Source organism: Pinus tabuliformis, chromosome X (assembly GCF_031772625.1).
Source record: "Pinus tabuliformis cultivar Carrire ecotype Pingquan chromosome X, CPIR1, whole genome shotgun sequence".
Taxonomy (NCBI): Eukaryota; Viridiplantae; Streptophyta; class Pinopsida; order Pinales; family Pinaceae; genus Pinus; species Pinus tabuliformis.
Genome location: NC_142308.1, coordinates 794220670 through 794240801, shown reverse-complemented (window position 1 = coordinate 794240801; position 20132 = coordinate 794220670). Strand labels below are relative to the sequence as shown.

Genomic DNA, 20132 nt, shown 5'->3' with positions numbered 1-20132 from the left:
GACGTGAGTTTGAAATGAGATTTCACTGGACTATCTTGCCCTCAAAGTACAAGGATGTTGATGGACTTTTACCACACAAAGGTGCACTTCAAGTGATAAAGTCCCTAAACACAAGTTTAACCGTGAGGGAACAAAAGGGGTTATCTATTGTCACAACAACACCCTCTTTCACTTTATGCTGTCTCTCCTCCAGCACAGAGGGGATATTCCTAGAATAGGATCACTAAAGCTATGCAATGGAGGCCCAGGGTGATATGAAGAGTTAGCTTTAGCAAAACAAAAGTTGTTGTATAGGATATTAAAGTGGATGGTGACTAATCAATGCATATAAATACACCATCACATGTCATTGTATCATCAACTTATCATTCATTCTGTCTTATTCAATTATTTATTATTTGTCCTATATGAATTTCTGTTTGTTTTCCTTATGTTGGATATTTCTTTGGTAAATGAACATTGTTTATCTCAACACCACACCTTTGTTGGGCTATGAGACCACTAGGTCATAGAAGGCAACTTCAAGTTACTCTCTGAGTCTCTAGTCATTTTTCCAATCCCAAAAAGCATCAGAGATCAACCAAGAAACCTACTGTGGAGTATATTTTTATGAGTGTGTCAATCAGACCAGCTTTGGTACTCACAACACCTGCCCCACACAAAACACGGAATAGATTCCCTTCTCTGCTCAACAGTCCCTCAGAAGCTATGTTTCCTCAAGTTCTCTTTGGTGTGTTCATAGAGAGTCCATCTACTGTCCATTTTCAAATCAAATTCCAGCAGCATTTTCTTGGTTCTTGGAAAATTTTATGATCAATTTTCTCTAGGGATTGTGAGGTTATCTTTATAATCAGTTTGGCCTCTATTGCTGCAAATTATTACTTTATTCATCTTCTCTATGGAATTTTTCATTTTCTCCTTCCTATTACAATGTTCTAATACTTCCTTTCATGGGCTATTTTGTTCTTAAAGTAAAAGTGGCATTTTCCTTTACCTTACATTTTCATCTTTTTACTTAAATTTTTAACATTACCATGAAATGACTTAGGATATTTCAGATTGGTTCCAACCTCATTGGATTTCATATGGAGAAAGTAGAATTTTAGATCTCATTCAAAATCCAATAGACTTAGCATTTTTTCAAGATTTCAGGATTTGGAGGATTGCAACATTTCCATTGGATTTTGTCATGTACAAGGATATGGAACTAATATTTAATCAAAAGCACCAAGCCCTCTATGTACCTTGCTGTTAGTGGCATTGGTTGTCAAATTCCTCTATCATGACCCTACTAAAAATGTACCCATCACTTCAACAAAATCTTGATTTGACATGCTATGTTTTTTCTATCTTATTCTAATGTGTAAATGGGTGATATTGATGATGAAGATCCCAGTTTAGGCGATGCTTTTGATGAGAGGTAGGTATTTGTTGTAGCATGATTTGTTTTGGACGCTAGAGGCCATCTAGAGCTTGTTTGTTGATGTATTTTTGGTTCAGAGGTGGATTGCACTCAATGCTATTTTGGTTATGTGCACCCTTACATGCTATGTCACAAGGTTTGTCGAACTTTAACCTTGAGGTTTGAATTTTGGCGAACTTTAGAAAAATTTTGAGGTTCGGCGAACTTCATCGAACCTCATAGCCATTGACCAAGTGCATAGATCAAAACTCATAACCTCATGTCACAGCTTAAGCTTATAATTTATCCTTATAGTTACCATGTCAGTGATAACATTCTTGATGTTTAATGATGTTGATTTCTTACTATTTTATCCTATAATTCGTTATATATATATACACACACACACACACACACACACACAAACCTAATGGCGAACTTTATCATAAAATTCAAACTCAAACCGAACCTAATCATTGCCGAACCCGAACCATGTGACATTGCTTACATATTATATGAATAAGAACTTTTTCTTATTTGTGTATAAATGTTTTGGATTCATATGGATGCTGAATATATATTTTTTTCTTTAAAATTTAAATATTTTATGCCTTTTTGGTCAATCGGTTTTTTGGTTCAGTTTTTTTACCAGTTTCGGTCTAGTTCCGACCAGTTCCTAGCTGAGAGGGTTTTCTGGTTCGATGACTGGTTCCATACTTGATGATGCCATATCACGAGATCGATTTCAACCACAAAAGCTTTGTTGCAAAATAAAATTTTTGCTAGTAATTTTGCTGTTTTAAAACCCTTGTTCTATATGATCGTCCCCAAAGAGTTTCTAGTGCTCTGGTACCATTTTAAATCTCCAATAACATATTTTATTTACTCAATAAAATTTGAAAATTGTTGGAAAATAAATTCATTTATATTTGCAGCAGAAATCTATCAGGAAAATCAATCACACAACAACAGAAAATGCTTCCCAAAACAATATTCGTTCACTTTATGTTAGTCAGGGAAATTAGGGCCTAGATGAGCTAAAATTAGTGCTTAGAGGGGTGAAAAGTACTCAATAAGCTTGAATGAGCTAAAAGTACCACGAATTGAGTGCAATAGCTTCTTACCGCTATAGGATATTAATTGGAACCTTTATACCACTTCCATGTGACTGTAAGAAGACAAGAATGCCTGCTGTTTAGACCTGTAACTTTAATATTTCTGAAGGGTGCAGCAAACCAGCAAGCATGGGGCCATTTTAGGGGTCTGAAATTAACCTTTAGTGAACCCGAAACTCAAAGAACTTTGTTAAAGATGTCAGTACTATCAAATAGCTTTCCAATGAGCACAAAAACACTTGATTTGGATGAGTAGTCTAAAATATATTAAATCTACAATATGACTACCCAAAATTGAGACCACAACCCTGAGGGTTGAAGATTAACTTGACCAAAATTAATAGCAGACGTGCATATTAATAGGACAACTAGTATATGATCTATTAGGAACAAATAATCAATGAAAAACTTCTTAGACCAATGATGGGCACGAAGATTTAGCTTTGTCCTTCATGTATCTCAAGGTATGATTTTGTCTTCAAATAATTCCAATTGCTGTAGACTATTTCCAGTACCTGTAAATAGCCTTTAAACACTTGGAAATATGGTTAGAAAATCAATATAGTGAAAATTTATGGAGGCCGTACAACCTTAAGGGCTAGGGCTTCCTTGATAACAAGTTTTGTGGTGTTTTTTCCAAAGATATAAACAATAAATACAATGTAACCACAATTGAGTGAAGAAATTCACATTTAATTATTTTTGTATATTATAGTTTTTTGAATTTTCAGGAACAATTTTTTTAGGGATTTTCATATTTAGGGCTAATACAAATTTACAAAAAAATACAAGGAAATTTGTGATATAATTTTGTGAAAGAGGCGTGTCCTTGCAAAATCTAGCAGACCTTGGAGAGGGAATCCCTTCAAGACATAAACTAGACCTCGAAGCAACAACGGGGTATTGACCATGGTCACTACAGCAAAAAGCCCTTGCTCTTTACAAATTTTCACCAATGGGAGGAGTCCTTGTAGGAGAGAAGTCACTTATGAGATATTCTAGGGTTAATCTATAAGATGACATCACTAGGATCTCTTCAAGAAAGACACAATTTATGTTTGAGGCTCCACAAGGAGACAATTCACGTTGTATGATGAGACCTAGAAAAGAAGGCGCAAGACCTAGGGTTTGATAAATTTAATGAGTGTTGAAGTATCCAATGATCAAGGCAAAGAGAAAAGGTTTCGTACGATTTATACTAGCAATGGCAAGGGTCATCAAACCTTCAAGAAAGCCCTTAAGTAGATGCAAGGCAAACTAGGGTTTCCCTCTTGTGCAAACAACTAAGGCAAGAATGTTTGTGGATGAGCTTGAAGTGGATGCCCACCAAAGGGATAGGTTTTTTGGCAAATACTATCCCCTTGATGTTTAGGCTCTCCATTCACCAAAACACTACTTGCCTAGGGATCCACACTAAGCCCTAGTTTCCTATCTTGGCCCTGAAATGACCGAATTAGGAGAGAGAGGATTTGGATAAGAATAGAGTGTGATCACCGCCGATGGAGACCAGTCGCTTGCGCCTTGGGTAAATTGAGTGTGTGATGTGTAAGATATGCCAAAGTTTCACCAAGGAGGCCAAAACCTTGATGCCCTAGCACCCAAATCTTAAACAATTACTTATCCAATGGAAAATCAATTTTTCATGGGAGAGCTAATGAAAGATCACCACTAGGACCATCAATGAACATGTTATATACGAGTAATGCATGCAATATTTCAACTAGATAGCATTTAATTGATTTTCAACAAATTAGGGCACAAATTTAGCATGACCTAGCATCTATTATTCTATACATTAGACAAAAAATCTTCAACAATAAAGGCACTTACAAGATAACATGCAAAAAGATTCCATCATTGATTTCCAAATAAATAGCTCCAAATCAAACTTTTTTAGCTCCAAATATTAAAGTGCATCAATATATTTGGTTTGCTCCCAAGAAGAGAGGCCAAAAATAGTCTATGAGGCCGAATCTCACACTTGTGTGATGATGATGTTCAATAATGACGAGTTCTAAATATATATGAGGCATTATAAAATTAGCCTACAAGCCCCCCTAAAATTATAAAATAATGTGCAAAATAAGCATAGGTCACAAACCGACCTAGTAGCCTTTGTGAATTAAAATTAATCTCCACATGATGATGCGGAAATGATGATGTCATGCTAGCATAGGCTTCTTTAGGGTTGGCGTTGAGGGCTTCAAGTTTCATGATGAGTGTAGAGGCTCTCTAAAATCATGTTCTAGAATCCTCTATGGGCCCTAATTTTGGGCTTGGGACACAAACATGGGTATCATTGATCTCTAGGTGGTAAATATGGTTGTCTTTGATCCAACGTTGAGGGCTCTATAGATGCTGCTAGCCCTCCCATGTCTCAAGGTATGCGAGCAAGCTCATTTGGGCCCTGGATCAACTGCTTGACCTTGTAGTAGTGCTAAGCCGACTTGGCGCATGTGTTGGAAAATTGAAAGTGGCAACTATTAATTCAATTTTCTTTTAACCTTAATATTTTCTTGTGAACTTAGTTAGTCTTCTTCTGTTCTCTATTTAGATCTTTTCAGCAAACAAATATCAGGAACATAAACAATAATAATAGAGGGCACATAAATTAGGCTCTCAGCCAGGGCAAAACCCCTCCAAGGGGAAAACCCGAAAAACTCTTCTCTTCTTATAGAATTTGTTTTCAATGAGACAACAAAGACCTACGATACCCTTGCACCTTTCAACAACAGTCTTCTTGTGTTTGCGGCTAGAACAACCCTTCGAACTATCCATAAGGTTACGTGATGCAAGACCCTAACCGAGATCCGAATGCCGTGATGAGGAGCTGGCTCGATGGTGACTTCGCATGAGGGTACAAACTTCCTCATGTGCTGCGGCTACCTTCTCTTTCCTCGACCTTAATGCTACTGCTCTTCTTCGTGAGAGAGATGAAATTGAATTGCATTTTCAAGGAGCCAAACATGGCCTATATATAGGATTTCCCTCTCATCCATTGAGCCAATGTGAGCTTGGATTAGGCCGACGTATCTCTTTGATTAGTTAGTTGAGCCGACGTGAATCCACAATCTTCCTTTGAGCAATTTTTCTTGAGTAAATCTGTGGGTACACATTTGAGTATTTTCTTTGATGATCTCGAAGGACTTACATTCATTTCATTTACATAAATAATACATGACTGTCTTGATTTTCACATGACTTGTCTTGAGCTCTTAATTAGAGCAAAAATAATTCTTTTTAATACAAAAATACATTGATGCAAAAATTTGACATAATGAGACCGAACCTAGTTACACTATTTTCAACACAGTAAAGAGGCTAACAAAAGGACAAAGAAGTCTTCTAGGGCAGCGAAGGACGGGAGAAAGAAGCCGAGGTAGTAGGGACTATTTTTCTAGATTCAACACAACCACACGTGCTAGAAAGGAAGGGTCTGCCTCCGGTCATTACAACAGGATGGCACAATGACATCTCTCTGTTTTTGGGCTAGTAAACAAGGCCTATAAGGCTTCCCAATCAAGCAAAGAGAAAGGGCACTCAAGCAAAGAAGAAAAGAGGCTACAACAACAAGTAAAACATCATACATGCGATAATTTAGGGCTGGTGGACAATCACATCTTGTTTGCACCTACACTTGGAAGAAGGAGCTCATTTGGTAAAGAAAGAGAAGGAATCGTCATATGGAAAAGTTCTCATCAAAGGCTTGTCCTCTAGAGCAAGTATAAAAAGACTTACCAACAATTGAAAGAAGAACGAAGTGCCAGAATAAGCACTCGAAGAAGTGTCGGGGAATAAGGTGCAGAAAGAAGGAAGGACTTAACTTGTGCTTGGAGGATACTCTTGTTAGGGGTCTAGGGTTTGGCATTGATCAATAGAAGCTTCAATAAGAGAAATTCACTAAAGGGTTTTCCTCTCAAGAGAAGAGAGTTTTTGGCCTTGGTAGAGAGCCAATATCTTGTGTTCTTGTTTTTATGTTTTGGTAGCAGTTTGATGAAGTACACACATATGCACTAATAAGAAGAAGGAGAAGAATAAGCTAACAAAGAAAAGTAAAAATACTCCACTAATTGTTATCAATTATCAAAGAATCACTCTACACTACTTTGCCCTAGATTCTTCAACAAAAATACACCTCTCGAAAGTGTATTCAATGATGTATGGGAAGAATTATTGGCTCTGTGATGGTGGAATAGAAAAAGGCTAAAATATAATAGTAGTAGCAATGACAATTATTGCGTGACGGAAGGCTTTGCGACTGTTTGAGGTGAGATGGGAACTAATGAAGGCAGCTCCTACGTACAACAATTTGAATGGCATCGTGGGTGCAATAATGGCTATGTGCAAGATCAATGACGTAGAGCTGAAGGGGGAGCATCAATGATAGACGGGTAGTATGACCATCCTGAATTAATCTTTTGTGAAATCTTTTGATTACTGGAAATTTGTGATGCACTGTTATCATTGGACTGGGTTGTGCACACTTAAGTATTCTTCGGAACATAAGTTTGTTGTTTATGTTCCAAGTGATATGGATTCGTAGGTTGATTGAGATGTTTGTTCTTGTGATTCAGATGTAGATAAAGATTTCTTTTGGTTTCCCTTATCATGTGTGTGCAAGATTCTGATTTACTTCAGGTTTCAATGTCGTCGAGTTGGTTACAAAATCTTCACTTGGAATTTACTTCATCTCAACATCTAAGTGTGTTTTTTCTTTAACAAACATGTCTTCTTCTTGAGTTGTGATATTCACTAGATCGGTATTCGTTCCATTTTCTTTAACATAAGTTTCTTTATTTGAAGAATTCAACGCTTCCTTCTCAATAAGTTGTTGTACCTTATTTTCCAATGACTTTTTGTGCTTCTTACGCTTCTTAATTTGGGTGATAACATTCTTCCCGAACAATCGAACCTAGATTGGAGCGGCCATCATCTTTTCTTGATTTGGGTGATAACATTCTTCCCAGTGCCTCATAAATAGGCTTGCATTATTGAAGAAGTATGGTCCCTCTTCAAATACCTTTTCCTTGTCTACGAGATTTGCAAAAACTACTAAGAAAAATACTTTTGCACCGAGTTTCAGATCAATATTTCCTTTAGGTTGCCACTGCTGTTGTATCCATTTTATCAGTTCTTTTTCTATTGGCCAAACTCCTATAAATTTACAAATCAGAGGTGATCTTTCATGTATCCTCTGTACTCCTCTAATTTGTTATTAGGGATGACAAACCTGGGGCTTTTAACTACTCGAGGAAGGCATCTTCCTCCCAGCCCCACTTGCCAGCGCACTCCCATCATCGGTGTATTGCCCCTCCTTCCTTGTGGCCCGTGAGTTCCTTGTCTGCTTGCCTCCCCTGCTGTTACATTCTTGTAGGAGGGGCTCTCGCCCCCCGCTTTCTGACTCATCTTGCCTGCAGCAGGCCTCCCTTACCTTCTGATGTCTTGATCCTCTGAAATGTTTTCGTAGTCTTTTGTCCTTATCTACCAAAACTTCTGCACTCTGGTACTATTGCAAGTTTTCTAGGGCAAACCTACATCAAACCCTAGCCGCATTTCCTATATTCTCTATTCTCCATCAAGAAGCATCTTTGAATGATCTTTCACTTTATAATATTGATGTCAATTAAATTCCCTTTTTAATAACTCAGTTTTTTTTTCATGAACTTAAAATAGATTTTTATAGTCTTAAAAAACCTTAATTTGTTACCAAGGGTCGTGATCCTCCTATTGACGATGTTCCACAAGAATCTATGTAAATTATTATTATCGTGGCTAGACTATACCTGCGTGACCATATCAAAGTTCATGGGCTGCTCTAGACGACGACGAATTTAACTGGCGGAAATGGTAGAGTAATGTTGGAATGATTGAGTGGAACTTATGTTGTGGTGGCTATGGATTATGATGGCAACAAAATTGTATCAACCCTACGGTTACTCCCCGGATGATATTGATGGCGGCCTGGTTGCGACGACGATGTCGATGGAGTGGTGGTATACGGTGCAGACTGTAGCGACCACTGTGTAGGAGGGATGACTGCGTATGACAAGAGACAAGGATTTGACTGTTGGACGGTCGGACTGGGGCGGATCGTTGGTGGAAGGCAGATTGCAGGAGTGGGTGTTGTTGTTCGATTAGAGTGGCTGTCAGACAACTGCAAGTGTTTCGTTTTAGTTTTAATTTTTATATGTTATATATATATATATATATATATTTGACTTTTTATTTTTTCCAATATATATTGACTTTTAAATTTTTTATTATTATTTTTTTATTCAATTTTTTTTAATCTTTCTTTCTTCTTTTTCTTTTTGGGTCTTTTTTTTAATAATTTGTTTTATATTATTTTTCTTGATTTTTTTATTATATATAACTCTTTTTTTTAATATCTTTTCTTTATTTTGTTTGCCTGGGGTAGCTCAAGTGGCTGTGGAAATGAAGTCTCACCGAACTGGAAGTCTTGGGTTCAAATCTTGTGCTTCCCTCCCCCCGTAGCGGGATGAATAATGGACTTATAAACACGAAAATCGGAGAGTCCTACAAGCTGACACATTTTTTTTTTTCTTTATTTTTTTTAAATTTTCTTATAATCTTTGTAAATGGCCGAAGGCCTAAAAGGCGATATGGAGAAACTCCAAATTTTGGTAGTGAAATGCTTTAACGGCAACGATGTTGACGAATTTGATGGTCAAAGACCTTGACCAGAGAAGGTGGCTCTGTGCAGCGGTTAGGCAGCTTAGAGGACCGAACTGCTTTGATACCAAATGGAACGGACAAAGTTCGTTCTGCAAGTTAAATACTCCAGAAGACTTGGAATATGTAGATCTCCATTTAAGATACAAGAATATATATTGAAATGTATAAATAATAATGATCATACAATTGAGAGTGAGGGGCTTGCTTATATACCAAGCAGGTGTCCCTTTATGAATGGTCATGTCTCCTTAGACATGTCTCTTTGTTTAACTAATTATTATTTATTTACATATTATTATGTTTATTATTTATTATCTATATTTATTACTTTTACATAACTATATTCATAACAAAGACTTTGACTGAGAATTGTAGGCTGAATTTTGGCCTTTTGACTAGAAGCCTCAAGCCAAAATTCGGCCCTCTTGTGCAGACTTTGACTTTGAACAGTGCATTGACTTTTTCTCTCTCCTTTGACTGGTTTTGACTTGGAAATTCTTGAGGTCAAGGTTGGCATTTTGGCTGGAATATTCTGATATACTTTTGATGAATTTAACTCTCTTTGAAAAGGAAATATTACTGGGTTTTCCCCCTTGTGGGGTTTTGTCCCAAGAAATTTTGGTGTCTCTTGATTTATTGTTTTCTGCGATCTCTATTGCTCTACTGAAGTTAATGGTTGAAAAGTTTCAAGTGTAACTGCTTAATGATTGGAATGCTCTAAGGAAGTCAAATTGTATGACTGGAAGTAGTTATCAGTTTGAAAATTGTACTAGTCTTGTTTGCACTAGAAAATAAACAGATGGAACTTGTGAAACTCATAACTAAGGGAGCTTTCTGACCATCTTTCCAATCTAATGAGCTTTGTCCTTTCCAAGTATGAGAGATGGAACCTGCTAAACTCCTTTAGTTTGTGCCAAGATGACCCTGCAAAGTTGTAGATTGTGTTAGAATGTGCTTTCCCCAGTTTATTTTGCTCTCTTTGTTCATATTTTTCATTTGCTAAAGATCTCACTGTAATGTATTACCTAAACAATTTTAGTTTATTAGTATATTGTTTGGCTGATTTTTTAATGTTCATTAATTTGCAGTTCGTTTATGGCCTCTGTTACCTGTTTCATTGGATTGCATTTTGGGCATGTTCTTGTCCATTTTAAGGTATGATCAGAATGTTTTCAGCGTACACAGTTAATTACAATTTGCTTTGCTTTGATGTCAAAAGTCACTAGGTGCATATATGAATTGTACGGAGTTTAATTTCTTGATGCTTTTCCCCATGCGGCAAGAATTGTTTTGGATAGGGGATATATGATGTCACTGAAACAATTCGAAATTCTAGTAATTATCAATAATTTGAGCAATTACATTTCCAGTCTTCTTGGTGCGTTGTTTCCCAAAATGCCCGAACATAAAAACCAAACATTCTCTAGAGTTTTTTTCCATAAGTTTTCTTAACATCTAACAATATATATGAGAAGGAAGGGTTTTTGAACCGTAGACATGTGAAACTTGATAGTGGTGGTATTTTGGAAGTCTGTGTGCTTCATGAACGCAATTTTAAGCCATAGTATTATGTCTATTTTATACAATGATCAGATTATGCAGTATTTTCTGCATTGTGTGATTTAAGATTAGATAGAACAGATGGTTAATATGCTTTGTTGGACTGAGAAAATTTATAAATTTGTATTTGTACACTATCTGAGGCCAAATGTTGTGAATTTAAAAGTGTCCTTATGTTGGCCCTATGCTAAAATGCTTAGTGTTAGTGCCGAGATTGGACTTCTTCAAAATCCAATTGGAGTGCCCATCATAGTTTGTTCATGGGGACATCATGGGATGGATTTGGTTAGTTGATCCATTGATTCAACGTTGATGGTTTGTGAGTGCCTTTCAGACTTGGCACATTGTTGAATGGTTTTGTTTTCAATTGTTGATGGTACGATAGGGTCTTGAGAAGGTAATACATATATACAGGTACATTTATCGACATACATTCAATAGAGTACTTGTCCTGCAATCACAAGTTTAGTGCAGTATGTAGAACAAGTATGGGAGCTTAAAGACCCTCATAGGGTATGATCAGGTTAGTTTCTTCAGCTTGTTGGAAATCAACGTTTTCCTGATTTGATCATAGATAGTTTTAGATGCCCTGGGGCAGTTGTGCATGGAGTTTGAATTTGAGGAAAATTTTGAGAAGTTATATTTAGTAAATTATTTTTTTAGAAACTGCTATTTTTAGTATTTTCCGAGTTTGGGCAAATGACAGGTTAATTACATATTTTAATACCCATTTGGAATATTTATCTATGGATCGATCTTTCATTGGTTTTGAGAGCATTGATTTTGGTCTATTTTTAGTTAGGCTTTTTTCAGTGAGGTGATTGGACTTTTGGATATCGTGGCATATAGGACCAATGTCATGTTTCAAAGCATTCAGGGACCGGTTTCAGGGACCACATGAGGGTACTTGTTATTTCTAGGCATCATTTCCCTTGGGAAACTTCCATGTGAGAGCACTTAGTATGCCCTCCTGGATGAGCTATTTTCTCCTTTCCTTGAGCCCTTGTTCATTGTTATTCTAGGCCTAATCCTACTTGTCCCCTTTTGAGTGCCACTTACTAACTTATCGTTTCTCATTATTTGGCACGAGAGATGGCTGTTATTTATAAGATTGTTGACTTTAGAGAAGTGCTCTGTATAATGGAACCTTGCTTTTCAGTGACCTGAAGAGGCATGGTGGCCAATTTACCATTTTCCCACATTAGAAAAGAACATTTTAATTGAAATTAAAAGAGGGAAATGTGATCAATGATTAAAATAATAATAAAATAGGAGGTTCTAGAGGGGTCCAGCAGATTTATAAAAGATAAGGAGGAGGCCATTGGAGGACATTTTAGATTTGATCTTGATTCTTTTATGAGAGGTTTGAGAACCTGGTTCTCAACTTCATTTGTAGCCCTAGGACGAAAAAGCTCAGGTGATTTAGTGAGGTTGGGTGAATACCCATCTCCCCTTGGTGAATTCATCCAGAAATCATAGGAGAGCTTAATAGTTGCATCTGAGTTCAGTTTTGGAGGGCCAGTGCAACATTGGAGCATATTCTTGAGGCCATATTCTATCTCAGCTATATCAACGTTTCAACATGTAAAACCCTAGTTTATATATATTATTAATAAAGCTGAGATTATTTCTGCTCACTATATTGTTATTTGCAGTTCTATGTTGCCAAATTTTACATGGCAATGTTCTATTAATTAAATGAAATTTTATCTGAAGCATTTGTGAGTTGAAATTCCAAGAATCAGAAAATTTTTCCATTTTGGGATATTACAAATTTAGAGTGTTGCATTCTCTTACAGAACCTTCCTTGCATTGTCATGGACTTTAAAAGTAGGTTTCAAATCCAGGTCCTTTTACTGCCCAAACTAGCAAAGTGCCCTTAAGGTCATTATGAGAGGATAAGGTGGTAGTGCAATTGACAAGTGCGCATTGTCACCATGGCATATGTCCCTACTCTTTAAGACAACTACTACAATGCCAAGGAAGGTTTCCCAACACTAAATATCATCCAACAAAGATTAATAGACCAGTGCCTAATCTTGGGTGATGGAGTCTAGGAATTAATTTTAAAGATCTTTCTGATCTAGAAATAAGAATTTGACTGCAGAAAAATAACACACTGATTGCAAAAAATAAGCCTTGAAATAGAACAAAGTTGAGTGTTACCAACCCTATTACTCACCAGCATGTGGGTGCGTATCAAAAGGTGCTTAAGGATGTTATTATTTTTGTTCCATACAAGGTTGATTGAATACCTGACAAGATTTTCATGAAATGAAAGGGTGCAATATACTTTTATGCTATAGGAAGATTTGGACGAGATCAAAACACCTGATATGTCACATTTTCAATGTGGAAAAGAAGGTTGATGATATTGGCAATGTTGTTAAAAGCGCGATCGGGATTAAATCGGCGCTGGGAATAAAGCGGAAAAAATCGGCAAAAGCGGGAAAAAAGAGGAAAAAAGCGGGAAAAAAGCGTTTGGCACAAAAATATTCATTTTTTTTCATTTTTTTTCAATTTTTTTAATATCTAAACCATCTACACATAAAATAAATACATTGACACATAAATATGATAAAAAAACTAATATATAAGATGTTTAATATCATTTCTAGCGCTAAAATCACACATAACATTGAATCATGTCCTGAATAGTAAGTCCTGAGTCCCAACTCAGCCTCAAAATATCAACAAAAAATATGATAATGTATCTCATCATGTCATAATGTCATATACAATAAAATGAAAGTCAAATCCTATTGATTTCCTCTGCCCCTCTTGCGAGAAAATGGCACAACTTTCTCTTTCCCTCTAGATGTAGAAGCTGGTGCCTGTGGTGGTGGAAATGGCAGTGGAGTCTGACGTGCTCTAGAAGCTGAAGAACTAGTAGTAGCAGCTACAGGAGGCTGAGGTAGACGGAGACCACGTCCTCTACTGGTGGTAGTGGTAGCCCGAGTAGGCGGTGTCACCTCCTCCTCCTGCTCCTCCTCCTCCACCTGCTCCTCCTCCTGCTCCTGCTCCTGCTCCTCCTGCTCCTCCTCCTCCCCCTCCTCCTCCCCCTCATCCTGCACTAACCAATCATCAGTGGGATCCATGAGAGGCCTCTCGGTCTCAACCCTCCATTCAGCAGTGGTGTCAATCCCATCCAATGAGATGGCTTCCGTATCATATGTCCTCTCTAGTTGCCTCACCCACAATCGAAGATTGTAGTAGACATAGACCATGTCATTAAGTCTGTGGGACTCCAACCTGTACAAAGTTCATGAAATAATAATTAATAATTAATATTATAAAAAAAATATTGTTTAAAACTTTAATGAATTCAAAAATTTATTTGGAAATTTGCAATATTTTAAATGTTTAAGTGTTAACCTATTGCGCTTCTTGTTGTGTATTTTTTCAAATACACTCCAATTGCGCTCACATCCTGAGGAGCTGCATGTTTGGCTGAGGATGCGTATGGCAAGCTTTTGCAAAAGGGGTACTCTGCACCATACATCTTCCACCATGCGTCTACAACAAAATTACAAATAAAATTTTAAATAAACATAAGAAAAAAAAAATGGAATTTGAAGAGACAATGAAATTTGAAACAAAGTTACAAAGTACAAACTAAAAATACCTGGCATTTTAATCGTCCTATCAGTGACAGCCATCTCAAAGCCAAATGTGCCACCTGACATCTTATATGTCTCAATTTGTCTAAAGATCTCTATACGTTGTTCTGGAGATCTCACCATCTTCTGGACACAGGTTAATAATCCTTCCACGACCTCAGCATCAAAATCAAACCCACATGCATAAGAAAATGCAGGGTTCAGGAAAATCCCAGCAGCATGAATGGGACGATGGAGTGTGTTGTTCCATCGCTCATCAATCACTGCCCATAGAAGGAGTTGTTTCTGAAACCCATCATCTCCCTTATCATCATAGTAGGACCGAATGGCTTCTTTGGCCATGTCCATGGCTTCATACAAATAGCCCATTGCGGGCTTCTTACCATCAACCAACCGAAGAACCTTTACCAAAGGTTCAGTAACGGCGCACACCTCCTGCACTCCCGCCCAGAAGTCTTCCTGGTATGAAACTAGTCTGCATACCACCTCTCCTTCTGGTTTGGGGCTCATTGACGAAGCACGCCACTCCTATGAAAGAAACATTCTCTTCAAATCCCACATAGAATTCGAAAGGGATTGAAGAGATATGAAACTCGTCGCAAACCGTGTAATGGCGGGACGCACCAACTCTTTGTTGTTGGTGAATCTTCTCATCAAGCTAAGCACAGATGTATGATTATATATAAATTTTGTGATGCTTTTTGATGAGTCAACAATATCTTTGACAAAGGGAATTTTCCCTATGTCCTCTAATATCAAATCAATACAATGGGCAGCACAAGGTGTCCAAAATAAAGTAGGATGCCTGTCCATAAGCATTCTACCAGCAACAACATAATTTGCAGCGTTGTCCGTTATGACTTGGACAACATTTTCTGCACCCACCTCCAAAATAAACACATCTAGCAAATCACATAAAGTTCTTGCATCTTTGATTTGATGAGTTGCATCAATAGATTTGATAAACATAGTCCCCTTGGGACAACTAACCAAGAAGTTTATAAGGGTTCTCCCCTTTTGGTCAGTCCAACCATCTGACATAACAGTGCATCCTGTTTGTGCCCATGATGCCCTAAAATCCTCCAATCTTTGGGTGCAGTCACGCTTTTCCTCTTGAAGAATCCGGCCTCTGAAATCATGATAAGAAGGGATTTTGTACCCCGGGCCAACACTGGCAATAGCATCAACAACAGGTTAGAAAAATGGATTATTCCTTACAATGCTGAAAGGAATATCACTCCAGAGGAGAAATTTTGCCATCAACCTATCAGCTTGTTCTTTTTCAGTTCTTTTTAGCATTGAACTGATAGTTGGTTGTGAACCAGGTGTGGTTCGAGGAACAAAAAATGATGATGCAGCTACCGGATTGACTGACGCTGCAGTAGAACCAGTGCCACTTGGTCCACTTCCTTCAGCTGACCTTCTTAGTTGCCTTTTGAGTTCTTCTTTGGCCTCTCTAGTGTGCTCTAATTCTCCCAATGCTCTCATGGCTCTTTGGATAAGTTCAGGATTTGTATTTATACAGGGCCCCACATCACGTCCAGGGATTTGTGCAAGGTGGTACTTCAACCTGTACACCCCCCCGCTTATCTCCTTTCCACACAACTTGCAATTCAAGGTTTGTCTATCATTCAGAGCTTTAGGTTCACCATATTCCCAGAAAGGATCCAATTTCCTTGGCATGTTTGTTTTTGAATTTTGAATTTGCAAACCTATGGAAAAATAAGGATTAGGAAATAGGAATTTAGGATTACATAATACAAATTACAATTTAGCATTTACAAAATTACAAAATACAAATTTCCAAAATCCAAAGTTCCAAACCCAAGTTCTTAGTTACCCAACCAAATGGCAATGCCAAAAAACAATGAAAAAACATAAACAATGTTTAAAAAAAATGAAAAATAAAATAAAATTGGTTCCCATACTCATACCAAGTTACCCATCCCAAATCAATGAAAAAATACAATAAATTCATTAAAAACAAAAGGAAAATGGTGCCCACTGCCCATATGAAATTTGCCAACCAAAAACAATGAAAAAGAAAGTTTTTAAACAAGGAAAACAAAAAAAAAATAATCTACATACCGTTTTTATGGAGAAATTTGTGATCTCCTCTTGAAATTCTCCAACAAGCACTTGGATTTGCTTCCAAACCCTTCAGCTCCTCTCTCCCAACACTTCTCCTCCAACGCGCGCCCAAGTCAAAAATGACATAAAAAAAATCGCATTTTGGCTATTATAACCTGCTGCCCTGCGCCCCGACGATTTTTATGGAAAAAATCGCGTTTTTTTCGAAAAAATCGCGCTATAAAAAAAATCCGCCGATTTTTTGCGATAAAACACGCGATTTTTGCGGCAAGGTGAAAAAATCGCGATTTTATCGCGATTTTAACAACACTGGATATTGGTGATAGTGGGCAGTCTTAGTAGAAAAAGAAGTGCATCTGTTATAAAGAATAGATCTGTAACATAACTTAGAGTCCTGTAGCAGTAGTGCTGACTTTGGATGCCTTGAAGACATTAATCTAAGAGCTCTCATCACAACACTTGAGGTTGCCTGAAAGGGGGAAAGAGGGCTCCTTTTGTAGGACTATTCTAGGTATGTTTAGGCACCCCAAAACCAATTCACTTTCTTCTAACCTGGCGGAGTGGTTTGACCTTTTGCAAGCCTGTTACTGTATGTCTGTGAGGTGTGTCTCGATGCAGAAGTTTAAAGCGCAACTCTTTGAAGTGTATAAAACAAGTGAAGGCCTAGAGCTGACTCTATTTCAGGTTTGTTTGTGATCTCAGTTGTCCTGTAAAGCAGATTGAACATAGTGAAGTACATAGGCAGAGGGTCGACACTTGTCTTTGAGGCAAATAAGGTTATGTGGCAGCTGTATATGTGTGTGTGTATGTGGAAGCGTTATCCTGGGCCAACCTGTGCCAAAAGACAATGTATTGAGATCATATAGTGAGCGGACCTGTACCCAGAAGTTATGAAGATGTTGGGTTTCCTTTGGAAGAATCACCCCATTTGAGGGGTTATTGGAGGTGAATGTTGAAATTTGGTACTGGAGGACAGGTGGTTCCCTTAGGCTTTGATCTTTGGCCTAGGGAAAAGTGTCCAAAAGAATTTAATTTTTCTCCTAAAGTGACTTTGTAATTTTTTTTATAAAGTTAAATCTAATTTAAAAGTGACTTTAAGTGATAAAGTTACTAAGTCTAATTTTAAAGCGACTTTTATAAAGTCAATGAAAAATTAGAAAGGAAAAGTGACTTTGGAAATAAATGACTAAGTGGGTCTTTATTAAAGTGGGGTTAATTAAAAAATAAAAAGTGAGATTTAAATGAGCATTTAATCTCAGCTTTAGATCTCAATCTATTTCAGCCATTGGATTTAGGGATCACCCAAAAGTCACTTGGGGTTAGATTAAAGGAGGAAAAGGAGGAAAAGGTCATTCATTCTTTCATGAGCAGATTGGGAGAAGGAGAGCAAGAGAGCAAGAGAGATTTCTGAGCAGGGAGGAGAAGGAGATAGCAGCTTGGCACACATTCCAAGGCAGCAGTTGAGCAGATTTGTATAGCTGGTTCAGCACACAGTGAAAGGCAGATTTTGGCACGATTTTCGAGGAGTGGTTTGCACAAAAATCGAGGAGTAGTTTGTTGATTTTTCTGCACGCAAAACGAGGGCCGTACAACGCATTTATTGCAGTCCGTACAACGCATTTATTGCAGTCCGTACAACGCATTTAATGCTGGCCGTACAACAACATTTAATGCTGAAAGTGGGCACGAAAATCGAGGAGGCCGTACAACATTTATTGCTGTCCTGTTTGCTGTAATTTCCAGTTTGTTGTGAGGCATGGGAAAAGAGATAAGTTGTAAATTTGCTTGCTGATTTTTTTGCTGAATATTTCTCACTGTGAAAAAGACATTTTCAGAAATAAAGAAGAGCTCTCGAACTGGTTTTCCCCAAGAATTGTAGGGGGTTTTTCCAGGGTCACATTGACCAAAAATCTCAGTGTTTAAATGTGTTTTAATGGCTATTTATTACTGCTGATTTTTATTTCTGCAATTTCCAGCATTCTGTAAAATTTTCAGAATTTGTGTTTTTAGCAATTTTTTTTTTCCAGCTTGTTAAATGTATGGTTATGGGAAAGGGCATTTAACTATATGGGGGAAATAAGGAGAAACTAAAAACTGGGGTGGGAAAACAGAAATTTCTACATGGTATCAGAGCTTGAGTGCTGAAGGACAGTTTGGGACAGCAAAATGAAAAATTACAGTTGGTGATTTTTCACTCAGAAAATTCCAGCAAGCTGATTTTTTCATAAATAGTAGTTTTACCTTTATTACAGTAGTGCTATTTTTCAGTTTTGGGACAGCAGGATGTCATTGGGATTGAGGGTGGAGGATAGGTTGGATGGGCATACAAATTACAACGTTTGGAAGGAGAGAATGCAGAGTATCTTTGAGGAGGCAGAAGTCTGGGATATCATGGTGCATACTACACAGAACCCTGTTGTTGTGCCTACTGATGCTACTCAGTTGACAGATTATAATAAAAAGAACAACAAGGGTAAGAGGCTGATTCTAGACGGAATCAAAGACCATTGCATTCCTCATGTGAGAGGAAAGAGCAATGCCCATGAGATGTGGACAGCATTGTCCAATCTCTACCAGAGTACCAATGAGAACCGGAAGATGGTCCTGAAGGAGAAGCTGAAGAACATTAAGATGTGTAATGATAGTGCAGCTGGATATCTCACAAAGATTACTAATGTGAGAGATGAGTTGGCAATGATTGGAGAGGCCATTCCACCCACTGAGTTGGTGCGGATTGCAGTTAATGGCCTCCCCCGTTCATGGTTGAACTTTGCTAATGGGGTTTGTGCACGTGAGACCCTTCCCACATGGGAGAGGTTTTGGGATGATTGCATTCAGATAGAGATCAGGAAAGGTCAGCTTGGGGCAGCCAAGCCAGTTGAGCAGGATGAGGATGTTGCACTAGTGGCAGGAGGCAAGAAAGGCAAAGGGAAGAAGCAAGGCTTCCACAAGCAGTGGTGGGGGCAAAGGCAAAGGTAAAGGTAAACAGGGTAACACACAGAAGGACTATTCCAAGGTGAAGTGTTGGAATTGTTAAAAGATGGGACACTATGCAGTTGTGTGTCCGGAGAAGAAGAAGAAGAAGGGGAAGAACCAAGACGTGACAGCTTCAACAGAGATTGAGGACTTTGCAGGTCTTTTTGACCGGGAGTTTGCGTTCACTACGTGTGAGTCCTCTAGTGCAGGATCACTTGCCACACAGGTTCAGAGGGAGCATACTTTTCCCTCGATTAGTGGAGCATCTTCAGGTATCTGGTATGTGGACAGTGGGGCTTCACGTCACATGACAGGAGTCCGTGAGTACTTCTCAGAGCTTTCAGAGAGTGGCATTGATATTGAGGTAGTACTCGGTGATGACAGAGTTGTTAGAGCAGTCGGGGTGGGGACACTGACATTTCAGAGGGAGTCCAAACCTCCCTTGAAAGTGTCAGATGTTCTTTATGTGCTAGGGATGAGGAAGAACCTCATATCTGTCTTAGCTTTGAAGGACAGAGGATATGAGGTACTGTTCAAGGGACAGGTGTTGATGTATCCCAGGGGCACTCCAGTTGATTCAACTAGAGTGATAGGTGTACGCCGTGCAAATGTGTACAAGTTTGCATTCCAGCCACTTTTGGCATTGAGTAGTAGTACCGACAGCAGAGCTAG

The 20132-nt window shown here is 38.1% G+C and overlaps 1 protein-coding gene across 2 annotated transcripts in view; it reads left to right on the top strand.

Moving 5' to 3' along the window:
- The window catches only part of LOC149142210 (uncharacterized), a 402089-nt gene that overhangs the window by 220399 nt on the left and 161558 nt on the right, over window positions 1-20132 (top strand). For both annotated transcript variants that reach the window (XM_089452873.1, XM_089452872.1), the window contains exon 9: window positions 10302-10368. In XM_089452873.1, the coding sequence (XP_089308999.1) occupies window positions 10302-10368 (67 nt within the window). The remainder of the gene's footprint in view (window positions 1-10301; window positions 10369-20132) is intronic.